General features: G+C 49.1%; 1 protein-coding gene across 1 annotated transcript; it reads left to right on the forward strand.

Annotated features, from left to right (window-relative positions):
- Positions 1 to 8,393: 8,393 nt before the first annotated feature.
- Tufm (Tu translation elongation factor, mitochondrial) lies at positions 8,394 to 12,600 on the forward strand. Its single transcript, XM_090357896.1, has 10 exons — positions 8,394 to 8,526; positions 8,611 to 8,805; positions 9,784 to 9,950; positions 10,154 to 10,258; positions 10,344 to 10,508; positions 10,648 to 10,780; positions 10,864 to 10,968; positions 11,088 to 11,239; positions 11,349 to 11,468; positions 12,253 to 12,600. The coding sequence occupies exons 1-10, from the start codon at positions 8,475 to 8,477 to the stop codon at positions 12,424 to 12,426; spliced, it is 1,368 nt and encodes a 455-aa protein (XP_090214022.1). The 5' UTR covers positions 8,394 to 8,474; the 3' UTR covers positions 12,427 to 12,600.
- Positions 12,601 to 14,021: the final 1,421 nt, after the last annotated feature.

The raw sequence follows: 14,021 nt of genomic DNA on the forward strand, positions 1-14,021 counted from the left end.
AGCCCAGGACTTGGCAAAAAAAAAAAAAAAAGAATTTAGCTGCATGTAGCAATTAAGTACTTGGAATGTAGCTAAGATGTCAATGTAGGTGGTGTCCTTGTACAACTAGATGGAGCTGTCCAGCTGTAGTGGGCCTAGCAGTGTCAGTTGCACCAGACAATTTGGTGATCAGACATGAATAGTAGTTGAAGCCATGGATATAAATGTGGGAGGAAGACAAGGCTAAGGCCTAGTTCTGGGGAAAAAATAATCCATATTCAACAGGCAGAGGAAGTGGTAGAAAGTGCTGAGATGCGTGTCTTGGATCATGTTTCCCACAAATCACCCTGAGATAATTGACTTACTAAAGGGCTAAGTCTTGGCAGTGGTGTTTGCCTATCATATGGGAGGCCCTAGGCACATTCTCCAACATTGGGAAATAGGTGGGGGGCAGAAGGGGGGAAGCCAAGATACCAGGTGCTATCAGTAGATAAGTAGTTCAGTTGTATTCCACAAGGGAGCCCTGGAAGTAAGTTATGCCTCCCAATTTGTCCAGAAACAAGGGAGCTAGGCCTTCCATACATTGGCCAAGAGCTATTCCAAGCTCTTCCATCAAGACAAAGTTCTGCAGTAGCATGACTATATTCCCCGAAAAAAAGACAACTCACATAAAATAAAAACTAGAAATCCTAACTCTTGGAAACTACATACCAGACTGGGACATGTGAGAATAAAGGACTTGTATGTGTGTGTGTGTGTGTGTGTGTGTGTGTGTGAGAGAGAGGGGAAATGGGCAACATACACTTGTGTATACAAGAATCCACAGGAACCAGCTGTGTACTGCCAGTGTCACCTATAGAAAATGATATCAGCCAGGTGCTGGTGGCTCACACCTGTAATCCTAGCCAATCAGGAAGCTGAGATCTTAGGATCTGAGGATTGCAGTTCAAAGCCAGCCCAAGCACAAAAGCTCATGAGAGTCTTATATTCAATTAACTACCAGAAACCAGAAGTGGGGCTAAGGCTGAAAGTGGTAGAGCGCTAGCCTTAAGCAAAAGAGTTCAAGGACAGCACCCAGGCTCTGAGTTCAAGGCCCAGGACAGACAAAAACAATAAATGATGCTATGGAAAACTACTACTACAGCTCTCCAACCACTACACGCACTCTTTTTTTAACTTTGAGGGGTATAAGAATTCTTACCCCCCCCAAAAAAGCTTACAGATCATGTGTTTTGTTGTTGGTGTTATTTGTTTTGTTTTTTTGCCAGTCCTGGGCCTGAGCACTGTCTTTGGGCTTTCTCAAGGCTAGAGGTTCTACCACTTGAGCCACAGCACCACTTCCAGGCTTTTTCTATGTGTGTGGTACCTAGGAATCAAACCCAGGTCTTCATGCAAGCTAGGCAAGCACTCTTACCACTAGGCCAAACTCCCAGCCCTAGTCCTGACACTCTTATTTCCAATTAACCACCAGAAAACCTGAAGTGGAATTGTGGCTCAAGGTGATATAGTGCTAGTATTGAGCAAAAGAGCTCAGAGAGAGCTCCCAGGCCCTGAGTTCAAGCCCCATGACTGACCAAAGGGGAAAAAAAAAATCAACCACATCTTTGAGGGATTATCTGTTTTCATTCCACAGTATATGTATATACATAATATGCTTGTATACATTCATATAAGTACATGCACATACACCTGCATCTATTTTTATATGTGTGCATATACACACATGTATACATATACTTATATATGTACATATGTGTGTATTATGTGTATAGGGCTTTGCAGTGCTTTACTGATTCAGTCATACCTACAGCTCTCTCTTCTCTAGTAACTTCTGAGATAGAGTCCTGCTTTGTGCCCAAGTTGGCTTAGACTATGATCCTCCTATTTATGCTTCCTTCCATTGCCATGGCGGATGCAAGCCACCACCCACCTTTTTTCAGTTGAGGTGAGAGTCTTCCAAACCCGACTTCCTACAGGTGAGAGCTACTGGCATCCCATATCAGGAAAGGCTCTTCTGGGACATGGCTTTTGTCTTCAGGGAGGAAGTGGCCCTTTGCACCTTCTAATCCCAAATCAGAAAGAGCTCCATTTCCTCAGGGTTTCCTTGAGCAATCTTTTCCTGGCAGCGTCCTCAGGCAGATCTCTTCCCAATCACTGATCCCCTAAATGCACACCCATCACTGAACAAACCCTTGGCAAGGAGAACCAGATTACCAGGACTAGAGTAGACATAATCCACCCCAAACAAAATCAGGACCCTGCCTGCAGAGATGGGAATGCTGCTGTTGAGTAAGAGAGCTAAGCTTCTGCCACACTGAAGGAGAAACAGACGGCCGGCATGCAGGCAACCATTTGACTTCGAGAACATATTTCAAAAGGAGTTAAAGCGTCTGCACAAAGGACTTTTCTTTCACTGTAATTAAATAAAATCAGCATTGGAAAGCTGAGTGTGGTGGTGCAAACCTGTAATTGCAGTGTTTGGAGGCTGAGGGAGAAGCCCCACAGAGCCTGGTAGACCTATCTCCAAAAACTAAGACCAAGACTATTATTTATTATTGGAGGCTAAAATGTAAGAATTGCAGTTCAAAGCCAGCCCAGCCAGGAAAGTTCCCGAGACTCCAATTAATCACCAGAAAATCTAAAATGGAGTAGAGTGCTAGCCTTGAACACAAAAGCTCAGGGACAGTCCCCAGGCTGATTTCAAGCCCCAGGACAGACAGACAGACAGAAAGACACACACACACACACACACACACACACACACACACAACCTAAGAAGATGAGAGATGTTTGAGAGAGAGAAAAAATACTTCTTCCAAGCAAATTCAGCCTCCTAAAGTCACATTTGTTTTTCCATTTTATTTTTTAGAGACAGGGTCTCACTAGATAGCCCAGGCTAGTCTGGAACTCCTCTTGCCTCAGCTTACCAAGGGCTAGGATCACAAAGATGCAACACTTCATACACAGTCACAATTACTTTCAGCTCCCGTTGTGACCACCCTTTCACCCTTACCTTCTACACAGATGTTTTTCTCTAGCACCCTTAGCTCACCAATGGTTTTACAAGTGCCTAGATCCAATTAAACTTCACCCATGGCTATACCAAGTCAGAAACTTATCAGCACATCCTATGCTTGTAGCACTGCCACAATTATGGCCAGACATTTTCTTTTTCTTTTTGTTAGTCCTCGGGCTTGAACTCAGGGCCTGGGCACTGTCCCAGATAGTGCTTCTATAGCTGAGTAGTTTACTAGTGATAAGAGTCTCATGGACTTTTCTACCCAGGCTGGCTTTGAACCACAATCCTTAGATCTCAGCCTCCAGAGTAGCAAGAATTACAGGGGTGAGCCACCGGGTATCTAGACATTTTTGGAAGAGACTTTCTACATATGAGGCAAGCCTCTGCTGTCAAAGTTACACTTATGTCTCTCCGCCTCCTCTTTCTCAGAATACTGCCATGTGAACCAAGGTCCTCTCATGAGACATACCATGTTGAGGCATTGAGGTTAGGGGAAGTGGAGGCTACTGCCTTGATACAGAAGTAGCTTTAGGGCTGGGAGTTTGGCCTAGTGGTAGAGTGCTTGTCTAGCATGCACGAAGACCCGGGTTCAATTCCTCAGTACCACATACATAGAAAAAGCCAGAAGTGGTGCTGTGGCTCAAGTGGTAGAGCCTTGAGAAAACCCAAGGACAGTGCTCAGGCCCTGAGCTCAAGTCCAGGACTGGGATAAAACAAAACAAAGTGGTTTTAGTGCCATTAGCAGTAGCTGTTTTATGAGTCTAAATCCTGCCATATTGTTTTATTACTTATGTGTATGTATGTGTGTGTGTGCCAGTATCACGGCTTGATTTTAAAGCCTTGTGCTCTGGGTCAGCTTTTCTGCTCAAGGCTAGGACTCTGCCACTTTCTGGGTGGTGTCTTTTTTTTTTTTTTTGCCAGCTCTGGGGCTTGAACTCAGGGCCTCAGCACTGTTCTTGAGCTTCTCTTACTTAAGGCTAGTACTCTACCACTTGATGAACAATACCACTTCCCGCTTTTTCTATATATGTGATACTGAGAAAATAAACCCAGGTTTCATGAATGCTAGGCAAGCACTCTACCACTAAGCTGCTTTCCCAGCCTCCAGTTCCAATTTTTTTGCTAGCTAACTGTAGATGAGTCCCTTCGATTTGTGCCTGAGCTGGTTTGAACTTGTGATCTTCAGGCCTCACCCTGTTGAGTAACTTATGAGCCACTGGTGCCCAATTTTATTTTTTTTAAGTGATAGGAAAATTTATTAGGAAATTAATACACTGTCCATACACTGAAAGGGAGTCATCTTTAGAAAAAGAATGACCAAAATCAATCTTTTTCCCTTTTCTGGGATTTGAACTCAGGGCCTCGCACTTGCTACAGGAACTCTATCTCTTGAGACATCCAGGCATTTTTTTGGTGCTAATTCTTTTTTATGTATGGTCTCACTTCTTGCCTGGACACATATCTGATCTATTTAGACTTAAGACAATAAATGTCTGCTACCACCTAGTGTCCTTCCTTTGAGATGGCACCTCCATGACTTCTCTGCTAGGGCTGGCCTCCAACTATAACTCCAGTAGTAGCCAAGATTACAAAGTACGTCCTACCAACACTGGAAAGCTTATTCATTTTTTTGTTTCATTTATTTGCATGCATTTTATGCTAACTTTATTCTTGTGCCGTAAGTTTTGGTTTCTTCAGTTTCTTTTGGGATACCTTTTTCTTCTGTGCAACTTCCTCTTCTGGTTTAGGAACCATTTGCTCCTTTTCAGTAAGGACCATCTATGCGGCACTGGGATCTCAGGTATGGGTTAATCCTACCACGGGCTCTGTAAGTTTGGCGGCGCATCTTGGGTGCTTTGTTCATCTGGATGTGTTCAATGACCACGGAGTCTACATCTAAACCCTTCAGGTCAGCATTACTGTCTGCATTCTTAAGCACGTGCAGCAGAAACTCAGCACTCTTTTCTTGGGCCACCAACCCTGTGTTCAACCCCACCCACCTGCCAATTTCACCATTGCAACCCTAAATGGCACACCTTGCTTCTTTAACGTTACATCTTTCAGGTACTTCGTAGCTTTGCGGATATGCATACCCTTGATGGCCTGGGCTGTTTCTCTGGTGTTCTTAAAGTGAACTTGAAGATTTTGAGCTTCTTGGCTTGCATGATTTTGTGGGGTTTTCTGGGTCTAGAGAGTAGCGAACCATTTTCACAGGTCACCTCAGGCCGCTTACAGGAAGAGGCTTATTCATTTTTTAAAACTGCTTTTGCTTACTAAGTTTGTTTCCCTCCGAATTGATACATACAAAAATAAACACATTATCACTAACACAGATACCATTAGTTCAAATACCATCCTGGAAAACTCCCATCTTTTTTTTTTTTTTCTCTTTTAGAGATGCGGATCTCGTTATGTAGAACTGAACTCATAGTCTTTCCTATTTATTTATTATTTATTTATGCCTAAACTCATGGACTGGGCACTGTCCTTGGTCTTTTCTCAAGGCTAGAGATCTACCACTTGAGCCACAGTACCACTTCTGTCTTTTTTCTATGTATGTGATACCAAGGAATCCAACCCGGGTCTTTGTGCATGCTAGGCAAGCACTCTACCACTAGGCCAAACTCTGGGCCCCTGAACTCACAGACTTTCTACTTTCAACTCCTCAGTACTAGAATTGCAGGTGAACATCACATTACCAGGACTGGAGTAACAAAGGTCCAAGGTAGGAAGCAAAGAGAAAGTTTTTCTACTTTATCAGCCCTTCTTAACAGAACTGACAGGCTGAAGGAGTCTTGGCAAGCCTTCTACTATATCTGCACAATACTATGATTGTTAAATTATAGCACAAGCTGTGGCTCCCTGGAAGAATGCACTCTTAGCATGTGTGAGGTTCAATCTTTAGCACCACACACATGCAAAAATTATAGTGCAGGGCTGAGATGCACACTTTAGGGGCTTAACCACCCTGACCTCAATTTTTCTTAACTGCAAAATGAGGAAAATAATAGATCCTCCCATAGGGGAACACAGAGAATACTCACCTTACAACCAATGCCTTCACAACATCTTGGGAATGTTTAGATTTGGGGGTCTTGACACATGGCCTTGCCTATGTGGCCTAATGTTGGCCATCCTCTTAAATGCCTGAATTTCATTGTTTATACCATCATACTATCATACCAGCTTCCTCTGAGTCTTAGAATAATGTATTATATATAGTTCCCGTGGTATGCCTAACTCACTAAGCCATAATCCCTAGGAAGGAAACAGGAACCTACAGTAGGAGAGACAAACCCTAACCTTCTTTCCTTTTTTTTTTTTTTGCCAGTCCTCGGGCTTGAATTCAGTGCTTGGGCACTGTCTTTGGGCTTTTTCAAGGCTAGAGCTCTACCCTTAGAGCCACAGCACCATGGTTGCAGCTTTTTCTGTGTATGTGGTACAGAGGAATCAAACCCAGAACCCAGGGCTTCATGTATGCTAAGTGAGCACTCTACTACTAGGCCACACTCCCAGCCTGGTGTCTTTCTTTTCCCTTTTTTTTTTTTTTGTGGGTCATGGGGCTTGAACTCTGGACCTGGGCACTGTCTCTGAGCTCATCAGCTTGAGGCTACAGCCCTACCCTTGAGCCATAGCCTCACTTTCCCTTTTCTAGTGGTAAACTGGAGGTAAGTCTCATGGACTTTAGTGCCCAGGTTGGCTTTAAACTGAGATCCTCAGATCTCAGCCACAGAGTAGCTAGGATTACAGGTATGAGCCATTGTGCCTGGCAAAAATTTTATTAGCTTTTTTTTTTTTTCCAGTGCTGGGCTTGGGCTCAGGGCCTGAGCACTGTGCTTGGACTTTCTCAAGGCTAGGGCTCTACCACTTGAGCCTCAGCACCACTTCCAGCTTTTTTCTATGTATGTGGTAGTGAGGAATCGAACCCGGGTCTTTGTGCATGCTAGGCAAGCACTCTACCACTAGACTAAACTCCTGGCCTTTTTTTTTTTTTTTCTTTTTGTAGGTTGTGGGGCTTGAACTCTGGATCTGGGCCCTGTCCCTAGCTCTTTAGCTCAAGACTAGCACTCTTACTTGCTCCACAGCACCACTTCTTTTCCTTTTTCTTTTTGTTGGTTATGGGGCTTGAACTAGGCCTGGGTGCTGTCCCTGAGCTCTTCAGCTCAAGCTCAAGGCTACCACCCTACCCTTCAGCCAAGGCCCACTTCCCATTTTCTAGAGGTTAACTGGAGATAAGAGTCTCAGGTCCTTTTGTGCCCAGGCTGGCTTTGAGCCTTGATCCTCAGATCTCAGCCTCCTGAGTGGCTAGGATTACAGGCGTGAGCCACCACTACCAGCTCTTCCTTTCCAGTCTTTTATTGGTCCTGGGACTTGAACTCAGGAACTGGGAAACTGCCTGTCCTTTAGATTTTTCACTCTAAGGGACCCATGTCCCACTACCAACTTTTTGTTGACTACGTGAAGGTAAGAGTCTCACAGACATTTCTGCTCAGGTTGCCTTTGAATGTTGAGCCTCACATCTCAGTCTCCTGAGTAGCTAGAATTACAGGCACTGGTATCCAGCTCCTGCTCCAACAGTCAAGTGAGTCTGAGGAAGTCAAGTTTCAGAAACATACCAGAATCGAGCAGGTGCTGTAATCCTATCAGGAAACTAGAACAAGAGATGGGTCAAAGTTAAAGGTCATTCATTCGGCCCAAAGACATTTATTGGCACTCACTGCAATCCCAACCCTGATAGGTGCTGGGGCTACAGTAGGACTGAGAGACGCAGCCTGCTGGAGGATGGAATAATCATCTGCATAATGACATGGGCTAGAGATCCACCACCAACTGCTCCTTGGGCGGCGGAGGGGGTGCGAGGAGGGCCCAGCGCTGGCCTGGGGGCAGCTGAGGGTCTCCGCAGCGGGGTGGGGGGAAGTCCCGGATCCCCGCTCCCGCTCCCCTCGGAGACGTCGGGTCTCCTTGTGAGTGACTGCACTCCCCAGGCGCAGTCTTAGCGCAGAGACGGACCGCACACTGGGGTCCCACGATGAAAGGCACCCAAGGCCCTGCTCCTACCTCGGGCTGCGGCTTAGAGGCGGCCCGAGGCCTCCCCGGCCAGATCCGGACGAGCTTAAACAGCCCGCGCGCGCCGTCCCGGACGCCAGGACCGCCCCTCCGTGCCCGTGATACCCCGTGGAGGGGAAGACCCCCGGCGCCTCGCCGAGCCAGACGGCGGACCACCGGGCGGACGACCGCTCGCGCGCCCGAGGCCCAGGCCACGGCGGAAACGCTGGGCCTCTGGCCCCGCCCACTCCCCATCCCCGGAAGTCGGTAGAAACGACCATAGAAACTCAAGGCTAGAGTGGCCCGCCGGTCCCGCCTCCCCCTCCCTCCAGCACGACTTCCGCCGGAAGTTACCGCCAGCCTCCAAGTGCCCTTCCTTTGTCGCACGCGCGGGCTCCCGGTATCCGAGACTCGGTTCCCGTGGCCGAGAATGGCCACGATGGCGGCCGCCGCTCTGCTGCGCGCGACGCCCCGTCTTCGCGGTGAGGGAGACGGGGAGGGCGATGGTGGCCTTGGAGGGCCATCGTGGACCGCTGAGATCTGACGCCAAGCCTCTGTCCTGGCAGGTCTCTGCGCCAGTCCGACCCCATTGCTGCATGGTCTGTTGCGGCCGCTGAGGACCCCGGCTTTGCCCCTGGCGTGTCGGGGCCTGGCTGTGGAGGCCAGGAAGGTCTACGTGCGCGACAAACCTCATGTGAACGTGGGGACCATCGGTCACGTGGACCATGGCAAGACCACACTGACCGCCGCCATCACCAAAAGTGAGCCAGGGTGCGGTGGGGCAGCCGGCAACGCCCCAGTGTGCGGCGGGAGCCCGGGGCCGGGGGGCGCTGGGGAGGGGTGGCCCTGGAGGGGCTGGAGGACTCTGGATGACTTCCTGGCCAAAGGCCTTCCGGGCAGGCCCTTCAGACCCTTGGAATCCCGCCCCACCCCTTCCTGGGTCTTCATTTGGAGGGGGCGAGGAGGAGGAGGAGGAGGAGGAGGCAGCAGCAAGCCTTCAGCTTAAGGAAACCAGAACTTCTTAGGTTGGCATTTTACCCCTGGGAGTGTACCACTCTTCCAGCTTTGGTGCTGGGATTTGAAATCAGAACCTTGCACTTGCTAGGCAGGTGCTTTATTGCTTGGGTCACATTTCTAGCTCCAGTCCTGATCATTTTGTGTGTTGTGTGTCTTCAACCCTGATAATTGTGTGTGTGTGTGCATGCATGCATGCATGCATGTGCATGCAGGTATGCGCATGTGCATGCAGGTATGCGCATGTGCCAGGGCCAGAACTAGGTTTGAACTCAAGGACTTGTGCTCTTGCTTGTCTATTATACTCGAGGCTGGCACTTTGCCATTTGAGCCCACACCTCCAGTTTTCTGACAGTTCTTCTTTTTTTTTTTGGTCAGTCCTGTGGCTTGAACTCAGGACCTGGGCACTATCCTTGAACTTTCTCAAGGCTAGCGCCCTAACACTTGAGCCACAGCACCATTGGCTTTTTCTGTGTATGTGGTACTGAGGAATCGAACCCAGGGCTTCATGCATGCTAGGCAAGCACTCTATCACTAGTCCACACTCCCAGCCCTCTGAGCGTGTTTTTTTTTTTTTTTTTCTGACCCTAAACTATTTCTTGCAAGTTAAGAGATGTTAGAACCTTTTTTCTTTTTACCTCACTAGTGGGAGCTGGGGGTGTGGCCTGAACCCTGCCTTTATCTATGGTCAGGGGCTGAGAGGTGTATTCTCTTCCCTCCCTTAGTCCTAGCAGAGGGAGGTGGGGCTAAGTTCAAGAAGTATGAGGAGATTGACAATGCGCCAGAGGAGCGAGCTCGGGGCATCACCATCAACGCTGCCCATGTGGAGTATAGCACTGCTACCCGTCACTATGCCCACACAGACTGCCCAGGCCATGCAGATTATGTTAAGGTGAGGGTTGTTCAGAACAGGTATGGAACCTGCCACGGGTCAAGGAATATTCTAAGGGGGAGGTGTGATGATGAAATGGCTCGATAGGAGATCAAGATTCATAGCTGTGGCAACGATAGCCTCAGTGTGTTTAACTGTTCTCTGGTTAACCAAATGGAGTAGAAGAGGTTATGGAATGAGGTTCTCTTTCCTCCCCTTCTCAGAATATGATTACTGGCACTGCACCCTTGGATGGTTGCATCTTGGTAGTGGCAGCCAATGATGGCCCCATGCCCCAGACTCGAGAGCACTTACTACTGGCTAGACAGGTATGAGAGCCTTGGTGGGGATGGGAAGGAAGGGTGGAGAGCTACATGACTCTAGACATCGTCTCTGCCTCTTTCCCTTCCTTAGATCGGGGTGGAGCATATCGTGGTGTACGTGAACAAGGCAGATGCAGTGCAGGACTCTGAGATGGTGGAGCTCGTGGAGCTGGAGATCCGGGAACTGCTCACTGAGTTTGGCTACAAAGGGGAGGAGACCCCAGTCATCGTAGGCTCTGCTCTCTGTGCCCTTGAGGTGACAGCAAAGTTGACAGGACTGCTGTGGACAGTGGGAGGGCAGATGGGCACCCACCGCTTTGCTTCATGCGTACAGACTAGCTTGCAATGAGAGGAGCAGAATGGGGATTTCAGAATCCTCACCTTTCCTCCCACAGCAACGTGACCCTGAGCTAGGAGTGAAGTCAGTGCAGAAGCTGCTGGAGGCTGTGGACACTTACATCCCAGTGCCCACCCGCGACCTAGAGAAACCTTTCCTGCTGCCTGTGGAATCTGTTTACTCGATCCCTGGTGAGACCTGCTCCTTCCCATCCCTCCCCACTGCAGAGTTTAGGCAGGGTTCCTAGTGTCCTGTCCTGCCTCCTTCCTTCCAGGCCGGGGCACAGTGGTGACAGGCACATTGGAGCGTGGCATTTTGAAGAAGGGAGATGAGTGTGAGCTCCTGGGACACAGCAAGAGCATTCGCACTGTGGTGACAGGTATAGGAAGCCTTGAGACGCAGGGGCTGGCTGCAAGGTTGACCTTTACCGTGTTGATCCTTGCGCCTCACCTTCATGTCCGTCTCCCCCCCACCCACCCCCATTCTCTCCCGTCACAGGCATTGAGATGTTCCACAAGAGCCTGGAGAGGGCAGAGGCAGGGGATAACCTGGGGGCCCTGGTCCGAGGGTTGAAGAGAGAGGACCTGAGGCGTGGCCTGGTAATGGTCAAGCCAGGTTCCATCCAGCCCCACCAGAAGGTGGAGGCACAGGTGAGGGCTCCAAAGGCTGATGGGCAGGGCCGAGCCGAGCTGGCCTCGCTGCCCTCAGGGAGGGTCTCCAGCCATGCTCTACTCCACCCTCACTGCTCCTCTCCTCCAGGTTTACATCCTCAGCAAGGAGGAGGGTGGCCGCCACAAGCCCTTTGTGTCCCACTTCATGCCTGTCATGTTTTCCCTGACCTGGGACATGGCCTGTCGTGTCATCTTGCCTGCTGGGAAGGTACGGTGGGATCAGGGGCAGTGGTGTGCGTTCTTTCAAAATGCTCGACCCACACACCTGATGTGATTGGGCGAGGAGAGGCTGGCTACTGCCAGTGGAAGGTAGAATTGGTAGAGGGCAGGCTCTTGACCAGTAGGGTTGGGAGACTGGCTCTTCACCCACCATGCACTGGGCAGAAAAGTGGGGGAGTGGGGAGGGTGGCGAGGTTTAGCTTTATCAGCATTTTTCTCTATAGAAGTATTCCCTAGGAAAGTTTGGATACAGAAATGCTGAGTGTCAGGCCAGGAGTTTGGCCTAGTGGTAGAGTGCTTGCCTAGCATGCACAAAGACCCGGGTTCAATTCCTTGGTACCACATACATAGAAAAAAAGCCGGAAGTGGTGCTGAGGCTCAAGGGGTAGAGCTCTAGCCTTGAGAAAGTTCAAGGACAGTGCTCAGGCCCTGAGCTCAAGCCCAGGACTGGCAAAAAAAAAAAAGGATGAGTGTCCTGTTGAGTTTCATTGAACACCAAGGTTCAGAGTTGACCTAAAGTTTGCCAAGCTTTCCACAAGAATGTACCTTAGTAATACTAATCACCGTTTTTTGATACTGGGGATCTTTTTGCCTGTATGCTATACCCCAGCCCAGGGTTCCCATTCTTTGAATGTGCTGTCTGCATGTTCTGGTGGGTGGCTGATGGTGTCCCCAGACACTCATTGCCCTGCTGGATTCCTTTTCCCATGGCCTTGGCATCTGGGCAGAATGCTGGCACCTAATGGTTGTGCCTGGCCTTCTCTCCCCTCCAGGAGCTTGCCATGCCTGGGGAGGATCTGAAGCTTACCCTGATCTTGCGTCAGCCCATGATCCTAGAGAAAGGCCAGCGTTTCACCCTGCGGGATGGCAACAAGACGATTGGCACTGGCCTTGTCACTGAAACAGTAGCCATGACTGAGGAAGACAAGAGCATCAAATGGAGTTGAGTCTGGACTTGTGCTCAGGCTGCTTGAGCTTAGGTGACCCTGGCCAGTTTCTTCCTCTTCTGGTGCCCATGTGGCATGGGCTGCAACTCAAGTGCAGCTAGATGGACACTTCCCCTGGTAAGGAGGGGTGGCCTGCCACGGAGGTAGGCCAATAAATTGTTCTGTGAATATTAAGCTGGTTGTCTTCTGTCCTTCGGTAAGTCCGGCAGAACAGAGGCTGGTGAGAACCTCAAACCATGGTAACTGAATTTTTGTGGTGTCAATTTTTGGTACAGGCTGAACAAGTTCTCTTGCTGTCCTCACTGCTGGGACAGCTTGAAGAAGCCTAGTCCAGGCTTTGTGTGGTTGCCTCACAAGATGTTACAGCAGCTATAAACTACTCATTTGTCCTCTTATATAGAAGTTCTAGCTCCTACTCATTTCTCAGTACCCAATTGGTGCTTGCAAACATACCCTCAGCCAACTGATTGTCGTCATGTGGACCTACGTCACTGCCACGCTTCCATGCACAGGAGTGAGGAGGCCTGGTTTCCAGACAGGGTTGTGTATCATGGCCCAGTGTGCCTAAGATGAGGTCTTGTGTTTGATCAGCATAGGAGAAAAAAATGTTCATTTTCTCAGCAGTTACTGAGATGAGATTGAGGGGAAAGAACCATTGATCAGTTTTGTAGGGAATACTGAGAATAAGAACCTGTACATAAAAAAGGCAACTCAGTGAGAATTAGTGGGTGTAGAGACTTGGTCCTGGCATACCCACAACTGCCCACCTGAGAGCTGCTTTGAGAAACTCAAAAACCTTGTGCAGCAATGGAGGGAAACCAGAAAAGGAGGCCAAGTACCTGAAGAAAGTGCCAACCGGCAGGGTGGATTCACTTACCTTTCCAAGCGGTCAAAGCACAGATGGAGTTTCATGGGGAAGATCCTGATTTGGTAAAGGCTAAATTTCCTTCCAACTTGAAATTCTGCCCTAAAGTGATAAACTACTGAGCAGCATCTGCCAGCACCTCCACAGTACTGCAGCACTGTATCTTCATCTGCAGCTCTCTAGCCTCCTACCTCTCGTCCCACTAGCATGTCCTTACTCTAACCATACCCAAAAGCCCGTTCACTTAATAAACTGACCATATTCCTGCCAAGTGTCAGAGCTTCACGGCCTGGGAATTCTTTCCCAATTAAAGAACCCTTCTTCCCACTGCCAGGATACCATCTAGAAATAACCTGGTGGCCCCATTTTACTGGCCGAAAAAGCCCAGCACATTCCATACTGTCCCTTGAACTCCTGTGCAGCACGCAGGAGGGGAATCCTTAGAAACGTTTGCTTCAACACTGCAGGTCCAATTTACCTCCACTCACCCCACGAGCAGCGTTCCCTCCCCACGCTGCCCCCACACTCATGATCCCTTAAGCTACAGGAAGGGCTGCTTCCAAAGTCAGAAATGGCAGAGGCCACCCCAACTCCACAGTGCTTCCATCAGCCTCCCAGAGGGCTGGCGCTCAGTCACCATCACTGGTGCCGATCGCGGTTCCTCTGCTTCCCTCACCCTGCATCTAGAGACACAGCTGTACAGGGAAGGGAGGAACAAGTAAAGATAAAT

The sequence above is a fragment of the Megascapheus bottae genome, chromosome 25, assembly GCF_031878675.1.
Source record: "Megascapheus bottae isolate mThoBot1 chromosome 25, mThoBot2.hap1, whole genome shotgun sequence".
Classification (NCBI taxonomy): domain Eukaryota; kingdom Metazoa; phylum Chordata; class Mammalia; order Rodentia; family Geomyidae; genus Megascapheus; species Megascapheus bottae.